Genomic DNA, 20405 nt, shown 5'->3' with positions numbered 1-20405 from the left:
CTCAAACAAAATACGACCAATATGAAAAACTCTGACACTGTCAGTGAAACAGGCTAAGGCTACTGGTGTGGCAAGAGCTCAATGACTCTCGTGCTGCCGTAAGGGGCGTGATGACCAAGCTGGATTGCTTGGTTCAATGCCAAGTTCAAAAGAAATACTAACGTACAGATCATATGGAATTCCTCAAACTGATCCTCAAGAGAATATATATTATCTCTGTCACAGAATAGACTAGTCCTGGTCTATCTGTAAGTTCTCATCTACGCGCCTGGGCAAATCCCCCAGAAGTAGCACTGCATCTGAAGACAGTATGGCTTTGTTAGCCGTTAGAACCAACAGACAGTCCCGAGTCCATTCTCAGCCCCCTTGGCCTCCTCTGAGCTTTGCGGACATACTCCAACCCAAAAGGAAACCTACCACCAGAAATCACCTCCAAGAATGTCTAGTTTAGGAGAGAAAAATGTGGTGCCTTTTGAGATCCAGAATGACATTTTTAGACTGATGGCTGCACTTTGTAAATGACAAGCTTAGTGACACTAGGCAAGGCATTTAGACTTTGTGTGTCTTGGGTCCATCATCTAGAAAACAGAGGTAATACCTGCAGGTGGTCTATGAAAATTCAGTCATAAAATGTAGAATCACAATGTGTGTGAAAGCACTAGGAAAGCCTGACATTTACAAAACCCACGCCAGTACTGTCCTATCTCTCCTGTTGCCCAGCTTTAGCTGCATTGGTATGTGAAGTCTCTGTATGAAGTTATCGTATCCGTCCTTGCCATTTTAGGGTAAACGCATACAATGGCCTCTCTATTACAGAGTTTTGGCAATGCCTAAATCAAGAATGGTTTCTGGATCTTCAAGAAGGTGAGACGTAGTTTGCATTTATCATTCAGTGGGGCTAGTGGGGCTGGTCAGGAATGGTTGGGAAGTTAATAAAGGCAAACATACAGCATTAGGGCACATTGTGCACCACTGCATTAAACAGAACCCAACAAAGCTACAGAAGAGCACTTTTTCCAAAATGAGCACTCCAGAAGACAAATAGTCAAAGGAAGTCAAAAGAAGAAATACAAACAATAAATCTATGGAGACTACTCAATATTATCAATAATTAAGAAAATTCAAATTGAGATAAAATAACAATTTGCACATCAAAATGGCAAAAGGTATCAAAACAATAGTGCCTAGTATTTAGTAAGGAAACAGGAACTGTCAGACTACTGGTGAGTGTATCAATGGGTAGAATTTGCTGCAGGGCAGTCTGGGAATACAGAGCAAAAGCCTCAAAACTGTATATCTCTTTTAACTCAGCAAATTTTACTTCTAAGAATTTATTCTCATAACCAGAGATTTGCAACAGAAGATCTACAGAATTGGTCCAATACTGAAACAAAGGGAACCAACTGAATGCCCAGTAATAAAAGATTGATAAAATTTATAGGGTTTTTTTTTTGTTTGTTAATAAAATGGAATCTTGGGCAGGAAGAAGCCATTATACGATGCTGAAGATTTTTACTACAGAAGAAAATGTTTCTATTAACTAAAAAAAAAAAAGGTAATTATAACACCATGCAGGTAATTATAGATCAATTTGGTGGAAAGGAAAACCTGTGCTTATCATGAATGCGTTTGCGGGTAACGAGAAAGGAGTGTATCAAAATTGCTCCCGTGGTTGTCTGTGGGTGGTGGGGTTCAGGATGACTATCATTGACTACCTCGTGCTTTTCCCTACTTTCCATATTTTCTACAAAGAATAGCAATTACAGAGATAATCAGGAAAAACAATAAATTTTACAGCTTTCTAGAGGACAGCCATCACTCACTGCGAATAGTGCATGCCCCCCTCCCCACCCACTTCCTTCTGGCATGTCTCCAATGGATAACACACAAAGATGATTCTCTCTCCGTCTTCTCTTTATCTTCAGAGAGCAAAATGCCCTCAAGTTGCACTGCTGCCTCCTATCCTTTCTTTCCTCTGACGGAACACACAAACCAATTTAAGGATCACAAATAAATGCAACCTTCCCAGATTGCTAAAAGTAATTTCCATACTTCACCAAGCCACCCGACCTCCCAACTCCTGTTTCTTTGCTCATCCTGCCAAAGAATTATTTCCATAGAAGGACTCACAGAATACATAGTCAAAAACACATGTCAATGCATCTTTAAGATGCTGTCCTTTAAAGATATAAAATTATGCTAAGGAATCAAATATGCCAGAAAACACTGAGATAATGACCCTTCTCTAGCCGACCCATGAAAGGGACTGCATAAGGTACACGGCTGGAGCAGCGCGTGCCTTGCCTATCGTCACTTTCTCCATTAATTATGACTCTCTGCCTTCAAGGCATGGGCTGGACTTGCCACAGACAGGAAGCTGAAGGCTTTCCAATGACACCTACTCCCTGAGTACAGTTAATTTTACATGCAACACTCAGCAAGTCTGAGGAGTCCCTCAAGGCATAATCATCAATGGGAAAATGACAGCAGCAGCTTCCCATCACAAAAATTCTCAGGTGAAAAACAAGTTTCCATCTCATGAAAAAAGTGGTATTAAAAAAAAAAAAGGATCCAGGAATATGATTTCTGAGCCTCAAGTAGTGGCTGGGAGGACAGGGCAGAGATACAAGAGGGAAAAGGACACAGGAGGAAGAGGAGGAAGGATGGGAGGAGACATGGGACCCCACAACTGTGAGACACCTCAGGAGATTCCATCCTCTGAGAAGAGGAAGGAGAGGGCCCTTAGAGTCCAATTCCTCTGCAAAATCACAGCTACAGCAGAGCCAGGACTAAGAGGTAAAAACTCTGGATCAAGTTTCTCCAAGAAGGCTACTTATAGGAGACGAAAGAATTCATTTCAAACATGGAAATGGACCTTCCACATTGCACAGTATTTTGGTTTTACATCCCCTATAATATCAACCTTGAGAGATAGAAAAATGTGTCTGAAGGGGTGACTTCCCTTTCCTATTCAATTCTCTCCCCTACAGAATGACACACAGCATTTAATGGACCCACTTATTCTGGCATCTAATCAGACATCGTGTTGAAATGCTATGTACTTCATGCATGAAAGTGTGTCTTCCGAGACACGTCATAAAGTCTCGAAATTCATGACTTCCCTCTTTACATTTTCTACCATCTCCCTAAACTTCAACTATTGTATTGTGCAGACAGTAGGTACTTAATAGATATTCGGGTGGATGGGTGGATGGATGCACAGACAAAACAGATGGTAAACAGCAGCCTGGGGACACTGCAACACACACCCTGGAATACGAGCAGGTAAGAGACGTACGTGGCTCATCGCAATTCTCTAGCCAGGACAAGGCGAGCTTTACCAAACTGCTGCATTTACACACTGGGCTTTCGTCACAAAGGCCCGAAAGTCTCAAGCTGGGCATTAACTACACTCATGCTATAAGACAGCAGGTATGAAACCATTCTTCCCAATTAAGATGATATTACGACACATACTTCGTTTTTACACACATTCCCCTACAAAGCTCAAATTGAAAGAGTTGCTGGAGTGAGTATATGTGTGTGTGTACGTGTGTGTGTGTGTGTGTGTGTGTGTGTGTGTGTGTGTGTTGTGTGTGCATGTGTTCAGGAAGGGAAGGGAAAACACATGTGGGGTGTGATTATACCATAAGAAGGGAGAAAAAAAAAAGTAACATGAGACCTGGTATCTGAAGGAGGTATATTCAGGTTGGCAGCATTCATTGCCCTCTGTAAGCTAGGACTGATCTGGTTGCATGCTGTAGAGACCTGGCTTGCTGGAGGTGAATTGGGTCCCAGTCGCTGAACCATCATGGGACTGCTGGTGACCACTAGATTGTTGCAGCTGCCTTTTCCAATGGACTTGCACTGAGGCCCAAAGCCAAGAGCCCCTAAAAACAAATGAATCAGGTTAGCTTTCATGTCCCTTACATCAGAAATCAGTAAATACACACATGTGCCCACTTCTATCAGGACTCCTCTTTAAAGACAGTCCTTGGATCACCTTTTTGTTCATTTTTAATATTAGTGATACCAAAAGCTTTCTGTATTTCCAAAGCCACTGCTACAATAAAAATCCTTTGATAATCACCATTCATACAAAATGTGCTTACATTTTGCTCCTTCCATGTAGAAATACCCAGTTATTAAGAATCGTATTTTATCATCTTCCTACCTAAAGGGTCAAGGTGGTAAGTAGATGGGATTACTTATAACTAGAAGTTTCTTCTAGAATAGCTAATATCTTGAATTGCCCAGCAAGGAAAATTGACACGGCCAAACAACACTTATTTAACTGGTTTACTTCCTCCAATTCTGGCCTTCCAAAAAGTCTCTTTAAAGGGATATAGTCTGGCTGTGTCTCTCCAATCTTGATTTCTCCTCTTCATTCCAGTACACTGTCATTGGACATAGACCCAATTAAAAAAAAAAATCAGGATGAAAGAGCCATAAACAAAACACTCATTCTAAAAGCAGCAAGGTAACCAAATTCAACATAGATTTATCATTTCATTAGTAACAATCTTCAAATGTAGTAAAATGTGGTACATACCCAAAGGAGGAAGAAAAAAAAAGAAACCCACAAAAATCTGTGTCATTACAGAGAAGTGAAAAGCAGAGAAGAGAAAGTCAAACACAGCCATGACTCATTTATAAAAAATAATAATAATAATACTGGTTGAATCATTCTAGACATTCTTTTCACATGGATGTACTTTTTCAAACATTTTTTTTTTCAAACTACCTGGTCAAGTCTCAATGACTGTACACTGTGTTCCCATTTCAAACAAAAATAAATATGATGTCAGATTTTAACAAATTAGACTCAAATTTTCTCACCAAATTCCCCATATTTCTCATTGATATATTTGGGATCAAAGTAAGTGGAAAATCATCACAGTAACTTTCCTTAGCCCTAGGGGACATAATTTCCTATTTTGTTTTTCCAGAAATTAAATCAATAACCAAAAAATGACTTTGTCATCTTTTGTAACATTCTCTTCCAAGAGCCCACAGAACTGAAGGATAAACAAGACCTTAGAGCAATCACCATGCTCTCATCAATGAAACCACATCTCAAAAATGCTGAGAGAGTTGCAGTGTTTTTAGTTGGCAGGAACCTGCTTTTTAGTCCAGCCCTCTGGGAAATCCCAGTGGTAATTCACTTGCCCAAGGCCACACAGGCATTTAATGACAGCGCAGAAATGGATTCCACTATGGGGTATTTTCATGGTGCTGTGTGTTTAAGTCTAGGTACTGGATGCTTAGTTTCTTCCTTGGATACTTGCCAAGATCATGAGCTCCAACAGAAATTTCTCTCCGATTTTTTTATCAGACACATAAACCAGAACCTTCCCCTCGCCCCCTCCCCCCGCCACTTCTATCTGATGCATCTGCTGGAGCCTTGTAAGACTAATCATAGATAGCCTCTCTGTTTCCATAACTCATAGAACACTGTACCTTCAGGTCTCCATCTTGACACCAAAAGTAGTGCGTACATTTTTACGCAATGATCATAAACTTAGTATCTTTATAAATTCCAATAAGCTACATGTCATTTGCTTTTCAAACTCCCTTTTTTACCTCAGGAAGAGGCCACGTGGTGATTCGGAGCCTGGTCCGATATGTGAGACACGTGAATTACCTCCCCACTACTAGCCACTGCTATGAAAAGCAACATCAGATGTCAGGTATTCTGTTAAATTCAATATCATCTATTCATCTGTCATTTAATGCCTCTTTCCTTCTCAGTAAAAAGGTACTAATATCTACCTTTAAAACAAATACATATTAACAGCTGCAACAGCACGACCAAGAAACACCACTTCATGACAAAGCATATTGATACTTTCTTTCATCAAAGCTCAGGTGCCATATATTGTCAGGCGCAGTGTTATCTGATGTGCCGGTAAGAACATGCACTGCAGTGGACCTAGCGCGTGGTATCAAGATTTCATAGATGTTCTGATGTGGAAATACACACACCTCAGAATCAATAAATACAAATATGATTGCTGAAACTTTTCATTTAACCTTTGTCTTGTTCATGCTCTCCTCTCTGCCTGGAACACCCTTACCCTAACTTATCTACCTACTGAGCACCTCTCCATCTTCACACTCTCGACGCAAAGGTCACCTCCTCTCCAACTGTCCCTCCCCCACTGCCAGCTGGGCAGATGTGGCCAAGCCTTCTTTTTGTTCCCCCACCATCTCTCATAACACATCTGCCTCAGCACCTTTAGGGAACTGTCACGTTGACACACCTGTCACGTCCTCCTCCTTTGTACTTTATTGCTTTTGGAAGACAAAGACCTTGTCTGAGGCAGCTCTGCTTCCTCGGCACCTAGCCCAGGGCCTGAACAAGTACACAACAAAGTGTGTCAGTGAAGTTAAGAACGAATGAATGTGGATAGAGAGAACAGATTAGTGGTTCCAGGAAGAGGGGCAGGGAAGGGAACCTAGGGTTCCCAGTTATAAAATAAATAAGTCCTGGGCATGTAATGTACAGCACGGTGACTATAGTTAATAATACCATATTGCATACTGAAAGTTGCTCAGGGAGTAAATCTGAAAAGTCCTCATCACAAGAAAGAAAAGGAAAACAATGTGTGTAACTATGTGTGGAGACGGATGGTAAGTGGATTACTGTGGTGATTACCTCACAGTGGGTATAAATAGTGAAGCACTATGTTGCACACCTGAAACTAATAGGATGTTACATGTCAATTATACCTCAATGAACAAAAATTTTAATGAATGAATGAAAATAAAAGACAGTTGTACATGAATATTAAATACTCACACATTATTTCCACTGAAACCCTCCTGGTTTGCTTTTTTAAAACAGTGCCAGTTTTCAAAAACAAACTGCAACTCAGTCACTCCCTTGACACTCCACAGCGCTGAGAACTAGGTCCGAACTGAAGATGAAGCCCGTGGGGATCACGATTATAAACCCGTCTTCCTAGGCAAGAATTTTACACTGGTCAAGGCTGCCTTTGTAACCTGCTAGCCTGGAGTCACACATTCCGATGATCTTCCCACTGTGTAATCCAGAGACGTTGAGCCTCCCCTTCCCAGTATCCCCATCGCTTTGGCTACACCACCTCCTACTCCCAAATTCACTGGCCACCGCGAACCTCATCTAACCACAGAGGAATGACAGCTTCTGAAAGGTATCATAAATGGCACTCTTGAAGATGAGGGTGAACAGTAAATTTATGGGAAACAAGTAATGTTTGTGGCACAGCTGTGAGAATGTTCTGGAAAATGGCATCGTCTGTCTCACAAGTGGAGGCAAATAATAGCTTGACCAAGACCTGACGGTGCTCCGTGCAACCATCCAACCCTAATGTTGTTTTCATAGTGCCAAACGTAATGAGCACCACCAGACTGCGTGGAACCACGCTGTGCTCTGGGGTCTTGGGGTCTGGGCCCTGGAGACAGCCTGCCTTGGGGCTGCCCCCCCACACACACTGGCCATGTGACAGGCAATTACCTTATCCATATGCCTTCTCACCTGTAAAACGGGAATAAAAATAACACTGCCTCTTAAGATTGTCCTGCATCTCGGATTGCTTACACACACAAAGGACTCTGAACACCTTCCAGTACATATTAGGTATTCAATGGATGTTAGACGTTATTGTCATGACTCTTACTATTACTGTTCATGCCCTCACTGCTTTTTTGTTCCACTCTCTTTCTTGAAGAAGAAAACAGTTCCTTGCAATTCTTTGCACAAAACAAGATAGTAAATGATGCTATTTAATTCCCTACCCACTTCCAATATTCTCTCAGCTTTAAGGCTCGAGCCAACTTTTTTAAAACCAGGTGTCACCACAGATAGAAGAAAAGTTTTCAGCTGGCCAAGTTTGAATGTTCCTTGGCTTGTCATTCCCTGAAAACAAACCATACAGCTTTTCTGTCTACCAGATGTGCCAACTCCTTGTGTGCTGGTTTTCGTTTTGAAATACCGCTTATTTTTAGAGACTGCACGATGTTTTTTAAAACTGTGTTTACTGCTCAAATAAGGATCCAAATAGATGGCCTTCTGAGTACTACATACATTCTAGCCAAGATCACTGCGTGCTGGTGGGGAGTGCACATGTATCGCATTTCTGAGTTTCTGAGCTGAGAGGTCATCCTAGCAGGGGCATGTTTTTAATTAACGTCTTCATTAGCTAAAAGGGTTCGCTTGATGTCAAACAGTTAATTGTGTCACAATTACCCCTGCTGAGGCTACATACCTCAGAAGGATTTTTGTTTACCCACTGGTTTCTCTAAAAATGACACAAATATGGAGGGGGGACAGAAATGGCATATATACGGGAGGGGGCTAGGGAGAACTAATCAAAGTTTCTTTGGTTGTTACTGCTCATTCAACTGACACTTATCAAAGGCCAACCACAAGCCAGGGAGTCCCTGGAGACTGATAGACAGAGTCTCTGCCCCCATGGAGCCCTCATTCAGGCTACAAAGATGGACACCAAACCAACTATTCATTACAGAGAAGAGGTGATCCTGCTTCTAGGCTGGATCATAGGAGATAACTTTCTTTGCAGGTCAAACATGATCGAATAAAAGCAATTTCTATATGGTTCAACCTAACACAAATGCAGGGTGTTACAGAGACAGAAATAATAATACACATTAGGATTTGAGTCCTGCCTCCCCAACTCACTGGCTGTGTGACATTGGGCAAGGTCTTTAAAGTCCCTGTGCCTCAATGTCCTGTTCCCTAAAATGGGGACAGTAGTAGTAGTACCTAACTCATAGGGTTGTTAAAAAGGATTAGAAAGGTAAGTATATATTAATATACCCCTTACCACCATATACTACCAACATAACATACACACCACACACTACAACATAACATACACCACCACACACTTCCAACATAACATACACCACCACACACTACCAACATAACATACACCACCACACACTTCCAACATAACATACACCACCACACACTACCAACATAACATACACCACCACACACTACCAACATAACATACACCACCACACACTTCCAACATAACATACACCACCACACACTACCAACATAACATACACCACCACACACTACCAACATAACATACACCACCACACACTACCAACATAACATACACCACCACACACTTCCAACATAACATACACCACCACACACTTCCAACATAACATACACCACCACACACTACCAGCATAACATACACCACCACACACTACCAGCATAACATACACCACCACACACTTCCAACATAACATACACCACCACACACTACCAACATAACATACACCACCACACACTAGCGGCATAACATACACCACCACACACTAGCGGCATAACATACACCACCACACACTAGCGGCATAACATACACCACCACACACTTCCAACATAACATACACCACCACACACTACCAACATAACATACACCACCACACACTTCCAGCATAACATACACCACCACACACTTCCAGCATAACATACACCACCACACACTAGCGGCATAACATACACCACCACACACTAGCGGCATAACATACACCACCACACACTAGCGGCATAACATACACCACCACACACTAGCGGCATAACATACACCACCACACACTTCCAACATAACATACACCACCACACACTAGTGGCATAACATACACCACCACACACTTCCAGCGTAACATACACCACCACACACTACCAACGTAACATACACCACCACACACTTCCAGCGTAACATACACCACCACACACTTCCAGCGTAACATACACCACCACACACTACCAGCGTAACATACACCACCACACACTTCCAGCGTAACATACACCACCACACACTTCCAGCGTAACATACACCACCACACACTACCAGCGTAACATACACCACCACACACTACCAGCGTAACATACACGACCACACACTTCCAGCGTAACATACACCACCACACACTTCCAGCGTAACATACACCACCACACACTACCAGCGTAACATACACATACACACCATATACTACCAACATAACATACACATACACACCATATACTACCAACATAACATACACACCATATACTACCAACATAACATACACACCATATACTACTAACATAATATACACACCATATACTACCAACATAACATACACATACACACCATATACTACCAACATAACATACACACCATATACTACCAACATAACATACACACCATATACTACCAACATAACATACACATAAACACCATATACTACCAACATAACATACACATACACACCATATACTATCAACATAACATACACACCATATACTACTAACATAATATACACACCATATATACCAACATAACATACACACCATATACTACCAATACATCATATACTACCAGTATAACATGTCTATCACCTCTAAGAATCATGGTTTCCTTCCCAGCTTTTCACTTTAAAGCCTTTCAAAACTATAGAAAAGTTGCAAGAATAGTACAATAAACTGTTTGGTCTATTAATAAACTGTATGTACCTCTTTATCCGTCCAGCTTTCTATATAAGCTTACTGTTATTACTATTAATTTGTTGAACCATTTAAGGATAAATCACAGATTTTTGTCCCTCACTCCTAAATACATAAAACCATAGCATAATCGTCAAATTCAAAACATTTAGCAAGGACATAATGGCATGTAATATACCATTTCTATTCAAATATTCAAATGTCACCAATTATCCCAAGAACAGCCTGGAGAGCAATTGTTTTCCAATCCAGGATCATGCATTTCAAGGAAAGGTTTTGAGACTCATGCTGAGGTAGTCAGTAAGTCACTGCACATCAGGGCACTGAATGCAGATGGAAAAGTAGAAAAACGGGGGGGAAAAAAAACAAATGCAAATAACCACAACACTTATGAGCATGGGGGAGCACCCCAGCTCCACCATGGATTGATTGTGTGACCTTAGACAAATTACTCAACCTCTCTGTCCCTCACTGTCCTGATCTCTACAATGGGATTAATACTAGTGCACACCTCACTGAGATGTTTTGAGGGTTAAAAGATCTAACATAGGTCATATGTTTAGTGGCTTGGCACTTAATAAATACATAGTAAGCATTAATTATATTTTATTTTAAAGAACTTATCTCTGGTACTTTCTGATATTGTTTATAGCATCTCTTTTCTCTGGAGTTATCAGGGACTACAGGCTGACACCTCCCTTTCCAAGACCTTCTCCTCAACACACAGTAGACTTGTCCTTCTCTGGATGGGCCCCAGGCTTCAGGCCTCCCTCCTTCCTCATTGCCATTCCACCTTATTCTTAGATTCGCTCCAGCTTTCATTCATATGCCTCCCTAAAACTAGAAATAAGAAATTCTTGCATACTAAACACACTCAGCTTGCTATGTAGTGTTTTGTCAAATGGGTAACGTTTCACTGCTGAAACACAGTAGTGACAACTTAATGACTCTATGTGAGTGTGTAGAGTGTTACTCTGAAATACATCAAGGCATGGGTAAATGGCTAAGAACACCAAATGGTGAGAATCAGAATGACATGACTGGCTTTTCTATTCAGGGGTAAAGCATTTCAACTTAGCAAATGCTACAAATGTTCAAAACTGCACAAAACCTATGGGAGGTGAGGAATACTGGATATAGGGGCACCTGGGTGGCTCAGTCGTTAAGCGTCTGCCTTTGGCTCAGGGCGTGATCTGAGAGTCCTGGGATGGAGCCCCACATCAGGCTCATCCGCTGGGAGCCTGCTTCTTCCTCTCCTACTCCCCCTGACTGTGCTCCCTCTCTCTCTGGCTGTCTCTCTCTCTGTCAAATAAATAAACAAAATCTTTAAAAAAAAAAAAAAAAGGAATACTGGATATAGCCTCCTGCCTCCACGGAGCTTACAGTGTGTAGAGACAAGGCATGCTCACCTAGAGACAATCAGATAATGAGACGGGACTGTATGGGATTAAGCACAGAGCTGAATCGTAGAAACAGGCATTCAGAGAAGGGAGAAAAATCCATGTACCAGACAATTCAGCGAAGAAGAATAATTTTAACCACAAAGGCACTTCCCAAAGTTCTTCAGGAAGTCCAAGGGTATTCAATGGAAACATAAGGCAAGGTCATGAAGAGATTCATAGTCAAACAGCTTTTGGAAACCCTAACACAACGAAGGTAAACATGTCCTTATATTACAGAGCCTTTCTTTCAGAGCCTTTAAAAGTGCAAATGCATGTAACGCCCAGAGGAGCAAATAATACACAACAGATTTTTTTTTTCTTTCCTTATGAGCTCACCCAAGGCTAATATTCTAAGAAACACTCTTTGGAAAACAATAAGCTAGAACATGAAGGAAGAACAAGCACATGAAAGAGAAGGAGATGCTTGAGTGTAGTCATGGAAACAGAAGGGATGGCGTGTGATGGGGCAGAAGGAAGAGAAGTCAGGGCTGCCTGCAGGAGGAGGCTCTGTCTGACCAGGAGAAAGAAGATGGACTTAAAGGGCTGCTCTAAGTCACCCTGGAGAATCCGGTGTACCAACTGGACGGTTTGTATTTACCAACAGCTCCATACCTAGTTGCGTACCAATGTTACCAGGGAAGCTTTTCAAAACTGCAAATTCATAGGCTCCACCTCAAACCAACAAAGCCTGATGACGCTGTTGCGACCGGCCTGACGACACGCACCTGGACCCTGGGCTGTGGCTAGTGGTGTGGCCTGCCAGAAGCCACACTTGCCCAAGAGTAATCTGGAGGACCCAGGGACAAAAGCTGGAGGAAGGAGCTCACAAACCAGAAGCCGGCCACATGCTGGTAAATGACAGAATGAAGAAGGTGACGGTTATGGGAGCGAGTTAGAGTAAGGCTGGAGGTTTCAGAATTGGTAGATAAGGATTCAGGAGATCAAATTTTAAAAAGGAGGGGGGATCCCATAAAGACTACTTTCATGGCCCCATTCTAAAGTCAGTTGGTTCTTCCTAGCCAATGAATAGGCCAAAGCTGAATCCAGATTAATGGAGATTCCCACAAGTCGTGCATTTCTCCTACCACTCTTCCCTTCGGAGTGCAGCTGGCATCTACCAAGTTTACCCCACAAAGAATATAACTTTCACACCAACACTCTGCTAACCTTAGTCAGCATTCAGGAATGTTGGCCCCCAAGTATGGAATCACTAGCATTACTCATTTCATTTGATCCCTGCATTTAATGGAATCATATTTATACCCCAAGAGATTAAAAAATATCATATTCCTTTCTGTACCACTCAGTGCCCTGGATTCCTGGACATGAAGCCTCAATCTATCTCCCCACCACTGGGCACTCCTGATAAGATGCTATTAATACACGGCTCCGAACCACCTCATAAAGATGTAAAGATATATTAAACAACATTCCTGAAGTTTATATGCTAAAGTCCCATCAGTCAGCTATTGTACATCAATTATCAACTAATTAGTACAGAGTGCTTATGCTGACCCTTCTGTTCTCCCTTGTAATGATTTGCCAAGTTAACTGAAAGCTGCTTTGCTCCATAGAGACTCTTAGTTTAGCAAGAGTGTTAAATAAAGTTCACCAACAATTAGCCTAGAAAACCAAAGAGGAAATGTAAGCACATTTTCTGCTTTTCCCTGGACAAATTTTTGAACAGTCCCATGGGAAGAGAATAGGATATATTTGTTAAATAAGCAAATCATGACTCGGAAAGGTGGAAGCAACAGCACAGGCACCATTCAGGGGCAGACTGCTCACCGACCAGGTATCTATTTACGGCGTCCCGGCTCCCAGTGAGAGAGTACACTCTGGGGAGTGCAGGCACGCAGATGAGCGAGACGATGCTTGCTTACGGTCTAATTTAACAGGTTTAAACCAGGGGAGTGACCTGTGAAAATGAAGGAGTTCAAGATGTAATTCTTACACTGACTCTATAAAGACAGGACTTCCATAAACAATAAGGAAGGCTGGGAGCCAAGGAGGGAGGACGCACACTTTAATGGGAGGAAACTGCCTCTGTGCCCCTTGATCACGTCGCATTTACTGAGCACTACCCGTGGGCTTGGTGCTGTGCTGGAGGAATGGAGCCTTAGGCCGTTGGGTTCGCCCTCAAAGAGCTTCTGACCAGCTGGAGAGAGTTTTAACCAACACATGGAACAATGAGGGACCCAATCTTAAACTCAGTTGCCATGATGCTGAGCACATAAAGCGTCCAAACAAGAACAAGATCTGTGTAACCTGGAGGGAGCACGTGGACTAATAAGACTTGATCTCAGCCTCTTGATGCTGGAGGAGAGAGAGCAGCCCAAAGAGTGGGGTGGCCAGAGTGAAGCAGGGTAAGTGGCGTGGAGACAGCATGGGCAAGTAGCAAAAATGGAAATGCTAGGGCCAAAATGGCTTCACTCACCCCTGTGTGACCTTGGGCAAGTTCCTTAAACTCTCTGTGCCTCTGTGCCCTAATCTGGAAAATGGAGATGGTACTTGAACCTACCTTTCTAAGGCCGTCTGGAGAACTAACAAGTCAATGTGTGTAAAACACTTAGAATAGTGCCCAGCATACAGGAAGTACTCTGTGAGCTGTAGGTATTCCCATTCTTATCCAATGATTACCAGATTATATAGATCTCCAAGGCAAGCGCCCTTACCCCCACCAAAAAAGCTATAGTAGGTGTTTAGGCATGGGTGTAGTGAGGGACCAGGAGGGGGAGAGTCCAACTACTTCCAGCACATATGGAGACAGAGCAAAGACTAAAGGCAGGAAACGAAGCTAGGAAAATGTTGCTATGATCTCAGGGTGCAGGGCCGAGGCCCTGGGACAGGTGAGGCAGACGCAAATGCAGAGTAACCCCAAATGACCTTATAAAGGAAACAAAAAAGAAGGTTGTTGAAGGGCCTGTCAGAATTCCAAATTCCAATTCCAGGGCCAGTACTAAGCTCCAAACCCTTCTCCAAAAATCAAGCTCATGTCTTCCCTGAGCTGTTTCTCCCCCCAAGTCAACAAAAAGCAAAGATGGGATGAGAAATGGCAAAGCTGCCCACTGGTGAGACCCCACACTATATGGACCCATGATGACGACATTGCTGATAGGTGCTTGTCTCTGAATTACTGAATGGCTGGGAATATTATTACTTTGTCTTCCTCTCTCCACACTCCCTACAAACACACACACACACACACACACACACACACACACACACAATATGAAGGGAGTGTAGTCTAAACTACTCAATATAAACCAATGGAACTTATTTTTTTTTTTCAGCATCTAAGAGCCAGTTCAGAGGCAAATCCCATTCACTCCTTCATATTAGAGATAACTTCTTAGTTCTCAAAGCCAAGGCTTATACAGTCATCACTAAAAGCTACTAGACTAACCTTTGTTTTCCCTCAAACAGTAATTCCTCAGAACTGACCAAAGAGACACATACTTTACCATAAATATTTTCTGTTACATATGCTACATAGGCTTGCAAGTCCAGATGGGATGCCCAGAAGCATCAGACCCAGAGAAAAGGCAGATGATTATGGAGATTACACCTTCTTACATTAAAAATTCAGTCACCCATCTTCTAAGAACCAGACAGTACCCAGCTTCCTACACCCAGAAGTCCCCCCGGGCTGCTCAGGTGCCTCATCAGCCAGATACTTTTTGCCTCTAGGCTGTAGATTCTGGACTCAATGCTCCAAAGCCCATTAGCAGCCCAGGTATATGGCAAGAAAATTTGTTGAGCTAGGATTTGTGATTTGTGCTCCTTTGTCCCAGAGGGGTTATTATAAGAGAGCTAAAAGTAGATACTGTTTGACTGCATCCTCTTTCCCAGTCCTGTGTAGAACCCTAAATCTACTGAGATTATCCAGAGCATGGCCCCTGAGGAGAAAGCCAGGAGAAGGGGAGAGTGCCCGAAGTCAAGGAAAGCAGTGTGTGTGCTGGGGGGCGGGGGGGGGGGGCGGGGATCATGGCTGTATGACATAGGTACAAAGGCCAGACTCTAGGTCTGGGCTCCCAGCTCCAGGAGCTCCCTGTGCCCAAGCGATGCATACAGCAGTAACTTCTGGACTTGGCCAGTGAGCACCTCAGCAAGAACCCGTGGACCATGAGTCAGGAGAGCTCTTGAAATGTTCTGCTCTGTACAAAGATCCTGGGATCTTGTCTCACCCTGGCAAGGCATTAGGCACCCCAGGCAAAAATGACTGAGATTAGATTTCCTGCTCATCAGCAAGACAGGGTCCTGGAGTCTCATTTTTTTTTTTAAAGATTTTTTATTTATTTATTTGACAGAGACAGAGACAGCCAGTGAGAGAGGGAACACAAGCAGGGGGAGTGGGAGAGGAAGAAGCAGGCTCATAGCAGAGGAGCCTGATGTGGGGCTCGATCCCGGAACTCCAGGATCACGCCCTGAGCCGAAGGCAGACGCTCTAACCGCTGTGCCACCCAGGCGCCCCTGGAGTCTCATTCGTTTTGATTTAAAGGAAATAATTTTAAAAAAATATTACGTGTACATGCACTAGTGAAGTAAACTACGAAGGTATCTCTAAAATATTTTCAGGGAGGGGGAGCCTAGGTGGCTCAGTTGGTGAAGCGTCTGACTCTTGGTTGAGGCTCAGGTCATGAGCTCAGGGTCAGATCGAGCCCTGTATCAGGCTTTGTACTCAGCATGGAACCTGCTTGAGATTCTCTCTCCCTCTCCCTTTGCACCCCCCCAATTGAGCATGCGTGTATGTGCTCTCTTGCTCTCTCTCATAAAATAAATAAATAAAATTAAAATATTTATAGTGAGGATGACTGTTTAGACACTAATCTTAGCAAGATCACTCTAAACTCTAAATTCTCAAAATATAGTCCATATAATTTGCATCCAAATACACCTACCCCATCTAGTATATAAAATCACTTAGTGCTTAGAGATATGCATGTTTCAGAGTCATGGACTTTGAGAAATCAAATTATGTTTTAAGGCTGAAGAATTAGTGAGAAAATAAATCACTTTTGTTGAATTTCATGGGTATCCCCTTCCCTTTCTTCTCTCTCATAGCTGTTAAACACTAGTTAAGCCAAACCTACTCTCTTAGGTACTCATCTTGTGAAATATCCAGAAAAAAACAGTAATAAAAGGGAGGTATATCTTTTCTTTGGTCTTCTCCTGTCAAGCATACCAAGCTTATCTGTGGTGAAACCATCTCAAGGTTCAAAAGAGATTTTGCTCCTTGTTCAGAATTCTAGGACCAAGGGAATGGACAACTTTTTCCTTCACTGTTTAAACACAGTGAGCACCTTTGTTTGGAAAGATTTTCCCACTACCTTCTTTCAAAAATGTGTCAGAACGGTTTGGGGGAGGGTGGGAACATATGGCAGCTGGCATGGTTGTTATTGTACCTCAGGTGAGCCTGCGGAGGGATGAAGATTGAGAAATCCTGCTCCGTGAATACCGGCTGCTCTGTCACCCGACACCAGCAGCACAAGGAATTGAAGTAACACCTCCGTCCAGAGGAGGAAAGAATAGAGTCCGAAAGAAATTTGTAAGGAAGACATATAATTCAGCTCGACTGATTTGTTTTTTGACACGTAGCCTTGAAAAGAACAATTTTGCCTCAGAGTCTTGGCAAATGCGAAGTGATTTTTTGATACGTTTTAACATGCATTTTACTAAATGCGTGAAGAGAGAGTGAGGGAGAGAAAGGCCAGGTATCCAAAGACAAGGAGGCTGTCAGGTTTCTCTTTTCTGTGTCATTTTTGTTTAGTCGGTCAAATGAAAATTCAAAACCATATAATTAGATGGTTGTTTATACATGATTAAGCATGAGCTCATTGGACTTTACACGCCAAAAAGTCAGAGATGTGGTTAAGGGCAAGAAGGAACTATTAATAAAAGGAAATAAAGCTGTAATACATTTTTCACTTATGAATAAAAATAATTCAAAGGTCTCTAGATGGAAAAAGAGAGGAAAAAAAATCAGCCATGAGTAGGGGCAAGAAACCAGATAATTTTATAAATGGTTAGAATTCATGTGATATAAAACATAAACCACTGGTACAAAAAAGCTTTTCCTCCTCTATGATTCTAATCCTATTTTTGTTTCTCGTAAACATAACTCACAATGAGAACATAACAAAACTTACCTGTATTATATTTCTTTAGAATTGTTCTGGGAAATATTTAAGCAAGAACATGTTGTGCATTCAGAAGAGTTACTTGTTCTCTTCATAACTGTCTTCACCAGTAATCCTCTCTGGAGAAACCAAGAGCAGTCTGCTTCCTTGAAAAAGGCAAGCATCCTTCATTTTTCACAAATGCAGAATTTTTCTTCCCCAAATGAAGTGAGCCCATCGAAAGCAAGGTTTAACTGGCCATAAACTTCACACAGGTAAAGGAGACCTTCCCAGATCCCGCAGAGAATCTGAGATCATAGCTTGGGGCTCTCAAAAGTGGTGAATCAATTGCTCACAGAGATCAAACACTGAGCTCTGGATGAGGTCCGTGGGCAAGACTTTCCAGGCGAGAAAGAGAAGGAACTGATCCAGGATCAGCCTACTAATTTTGGTCAGGTCTTTGAGCCACTACTACAACATCTCCCTACTGGGAATATATACCCATCTGGGTCACCCCCAGACGACACCCAGGCAAACACCAAACAAACCCCAGACACCGTGTGACTGTGTGTCCTATATTCAAAAGCAAACAACTCCTTGGGTTGTCAAAGACTGGTACCTTCGCACACGACTGCTGTGATACACAGTAGAGCCTACTGATCAGAAGGAGTAAAGCCCACGGGAAACCCAACGGACAGTCCTTAAGACTCAGGTGAAAATGAATGTACTAACACTCAAAAAGCCCACAATGCCTACGAAGCATAAACATTGACTTGTTCGACCTCTGAGAGCAATGTCTCCATGTCACATGAGTTCCCAGTCTGTCAGAGGGACCTTCCATCTCAACCACCCACCCCCTCGGCCCTCTCCTCTCCTCTCCTCCCCTGCCCCCACACCTCACACACACAATATGAACATCAACCAGGTCTGACTCCCACAGTTATCATCAAACCTGTACGTACATACCCACCCACTGAAATCTAAACAGAATGTACTTTATTTGAAGCTATATGATAAACTGCAAAACACAGAAACTCCTTAGAAGTTCATTTCCAAGAAACTAAGATGATCATAGAATACATCTCTAAAAAGGCACCGATATTTGAGACAAAGCACAATATTCACAACTAACTTGTCAATGTTAACTTACAAAGCCTTGTGCATTACCTATGTGTTTTACGTGAAATGTGTACTTTGTTCCAAAGACACTTTTTAATTATTGACCTGATTTGGTCAAATAAAGTTCTTAACATACTCATTTAGTGTTAAAATCCACCCAGAGCTGAGGGAAAAGTACCCTTTCACAAAACAAATTCTTGTTGAGCCAGAAATTCATGGCTTCTTGTCTGTAACACTGAAGGAAGAGGGAAAATCTTGCTAAATTAATATATATTGATTATTCGAAATAGTTTAATATCTACGATAGTTCCAGATAAGAAATGTGATAATTTATTTCTAAACAATGTGTGGCATGTAACTCAAAACCGCTTTTCATCAATAATTAATATTAATAATTAACAAGTATAAACAACAAAAATACCTCTTGGAAATGTTTCAACCCGGCCTTTTCCTCATTCCACAGCCTGCCTGTTGCCCCCCTTTACCCTCTATGTGGGGTTAATAACTAAACTTCCCTCCTCCTGACATGCAACACTACCCCGCAGCAATCTTCCCAAGAATGTGTGCACAAATGCATAAGATTGGAAAGAATAAAAGTCTTATCAAAGTCACCTGAATCTGGCAAACAGATTTCTAAATTAGCATCTGTGGTTACAATCCCCTCAACAGTGAATTAGATTTTGCTCCAGTACAGAAATTCATCCCAAACACCTACGCTCCTACTTACAGATGGAATGTCTTATGTCTTTAATCCAGGGATTAGCCTCGTAATAAAAATTAAACAGTCCTCTAGATAAACACAGTGGAAGGGGAGGATAATGCAGAAACTGCTCATTTAAAAAGAGGCCAGAGCCAACGCGCCAGGATTTTATTTGGCAGCTGCTCTGAAGAGCAGCCAGTTTGACTTTTAAGAACGACATTGTTTTCCTTTCTACATGCTGATTGTCTGCGGAATAGCATCCTCAGAGTCCGAGGCATCTCTTACACCAAAGGTGCTCCACTCTCTGTCTCGTAAGCTTTCTAGCCACCTGCCCTAGCACCCGATGTTCACATTCATAAGTCCACTGAAATTCCTCTCTTCTGGCCATTCATTCCTTCACCAAACTGAACACGACGCAGGTAGTCCCCTGAGTTCCTGAAGTTCAACATCATGCTGTCTTGTAATTTCTTACAGCACATACGAGTTCCATAATCCCTGATCCCCTTCCTCCACGT

The 20405-nt window shown here is 42.3% G+C and overlaps 1 protein-coding gene across 9 annotated transcripts in view; it reads right to left on the bottom strand.

The window, feature by feature from the left end:
- The window catches only part of GLIS3 (GLIS family zinc finger 3), a 619421-nt gene that overhangs the window by 292706 nt on the left and 306310 nt on the right, over nucleotides 1-20405 (bottom strand). For 8 of the 9 annotated variants that reach the window (XM_087858807.1, XM_087858808.1, XM_045772457.2 and 5 more), the window contains one exon: nucleotides 3683-3890. In XM_087858807.1, the coding sequence (XP_087714933.1) occupies nucleotides 3683-3890 (208 nt within the window). Of the gene's footprint in view, nucleotides 1-3682; nucleotides 3891-13744; nucleotides 20399-20405 lie in introns of those variants that run through there. The other variant, XM_045772461.2, reaches the window with a different exon arrangement.

The sequence above is a fragment of the Ursus americanus genome, chromosome 34, assembly GCF_024610735.1.
Source record: "Ursus americanus isolate L20-20 chromosome 34, mUrsAme1.1.p, whole genome shotgun sequence".
NCBI lineage: Eukaryota > Metazoa > Chordata > Mammalia > Carnivora > Ursidae > Ursus > Ursus americanus.
This window is presented reverse-complemented; position numbering and strand designations above follow the sequence as displayed.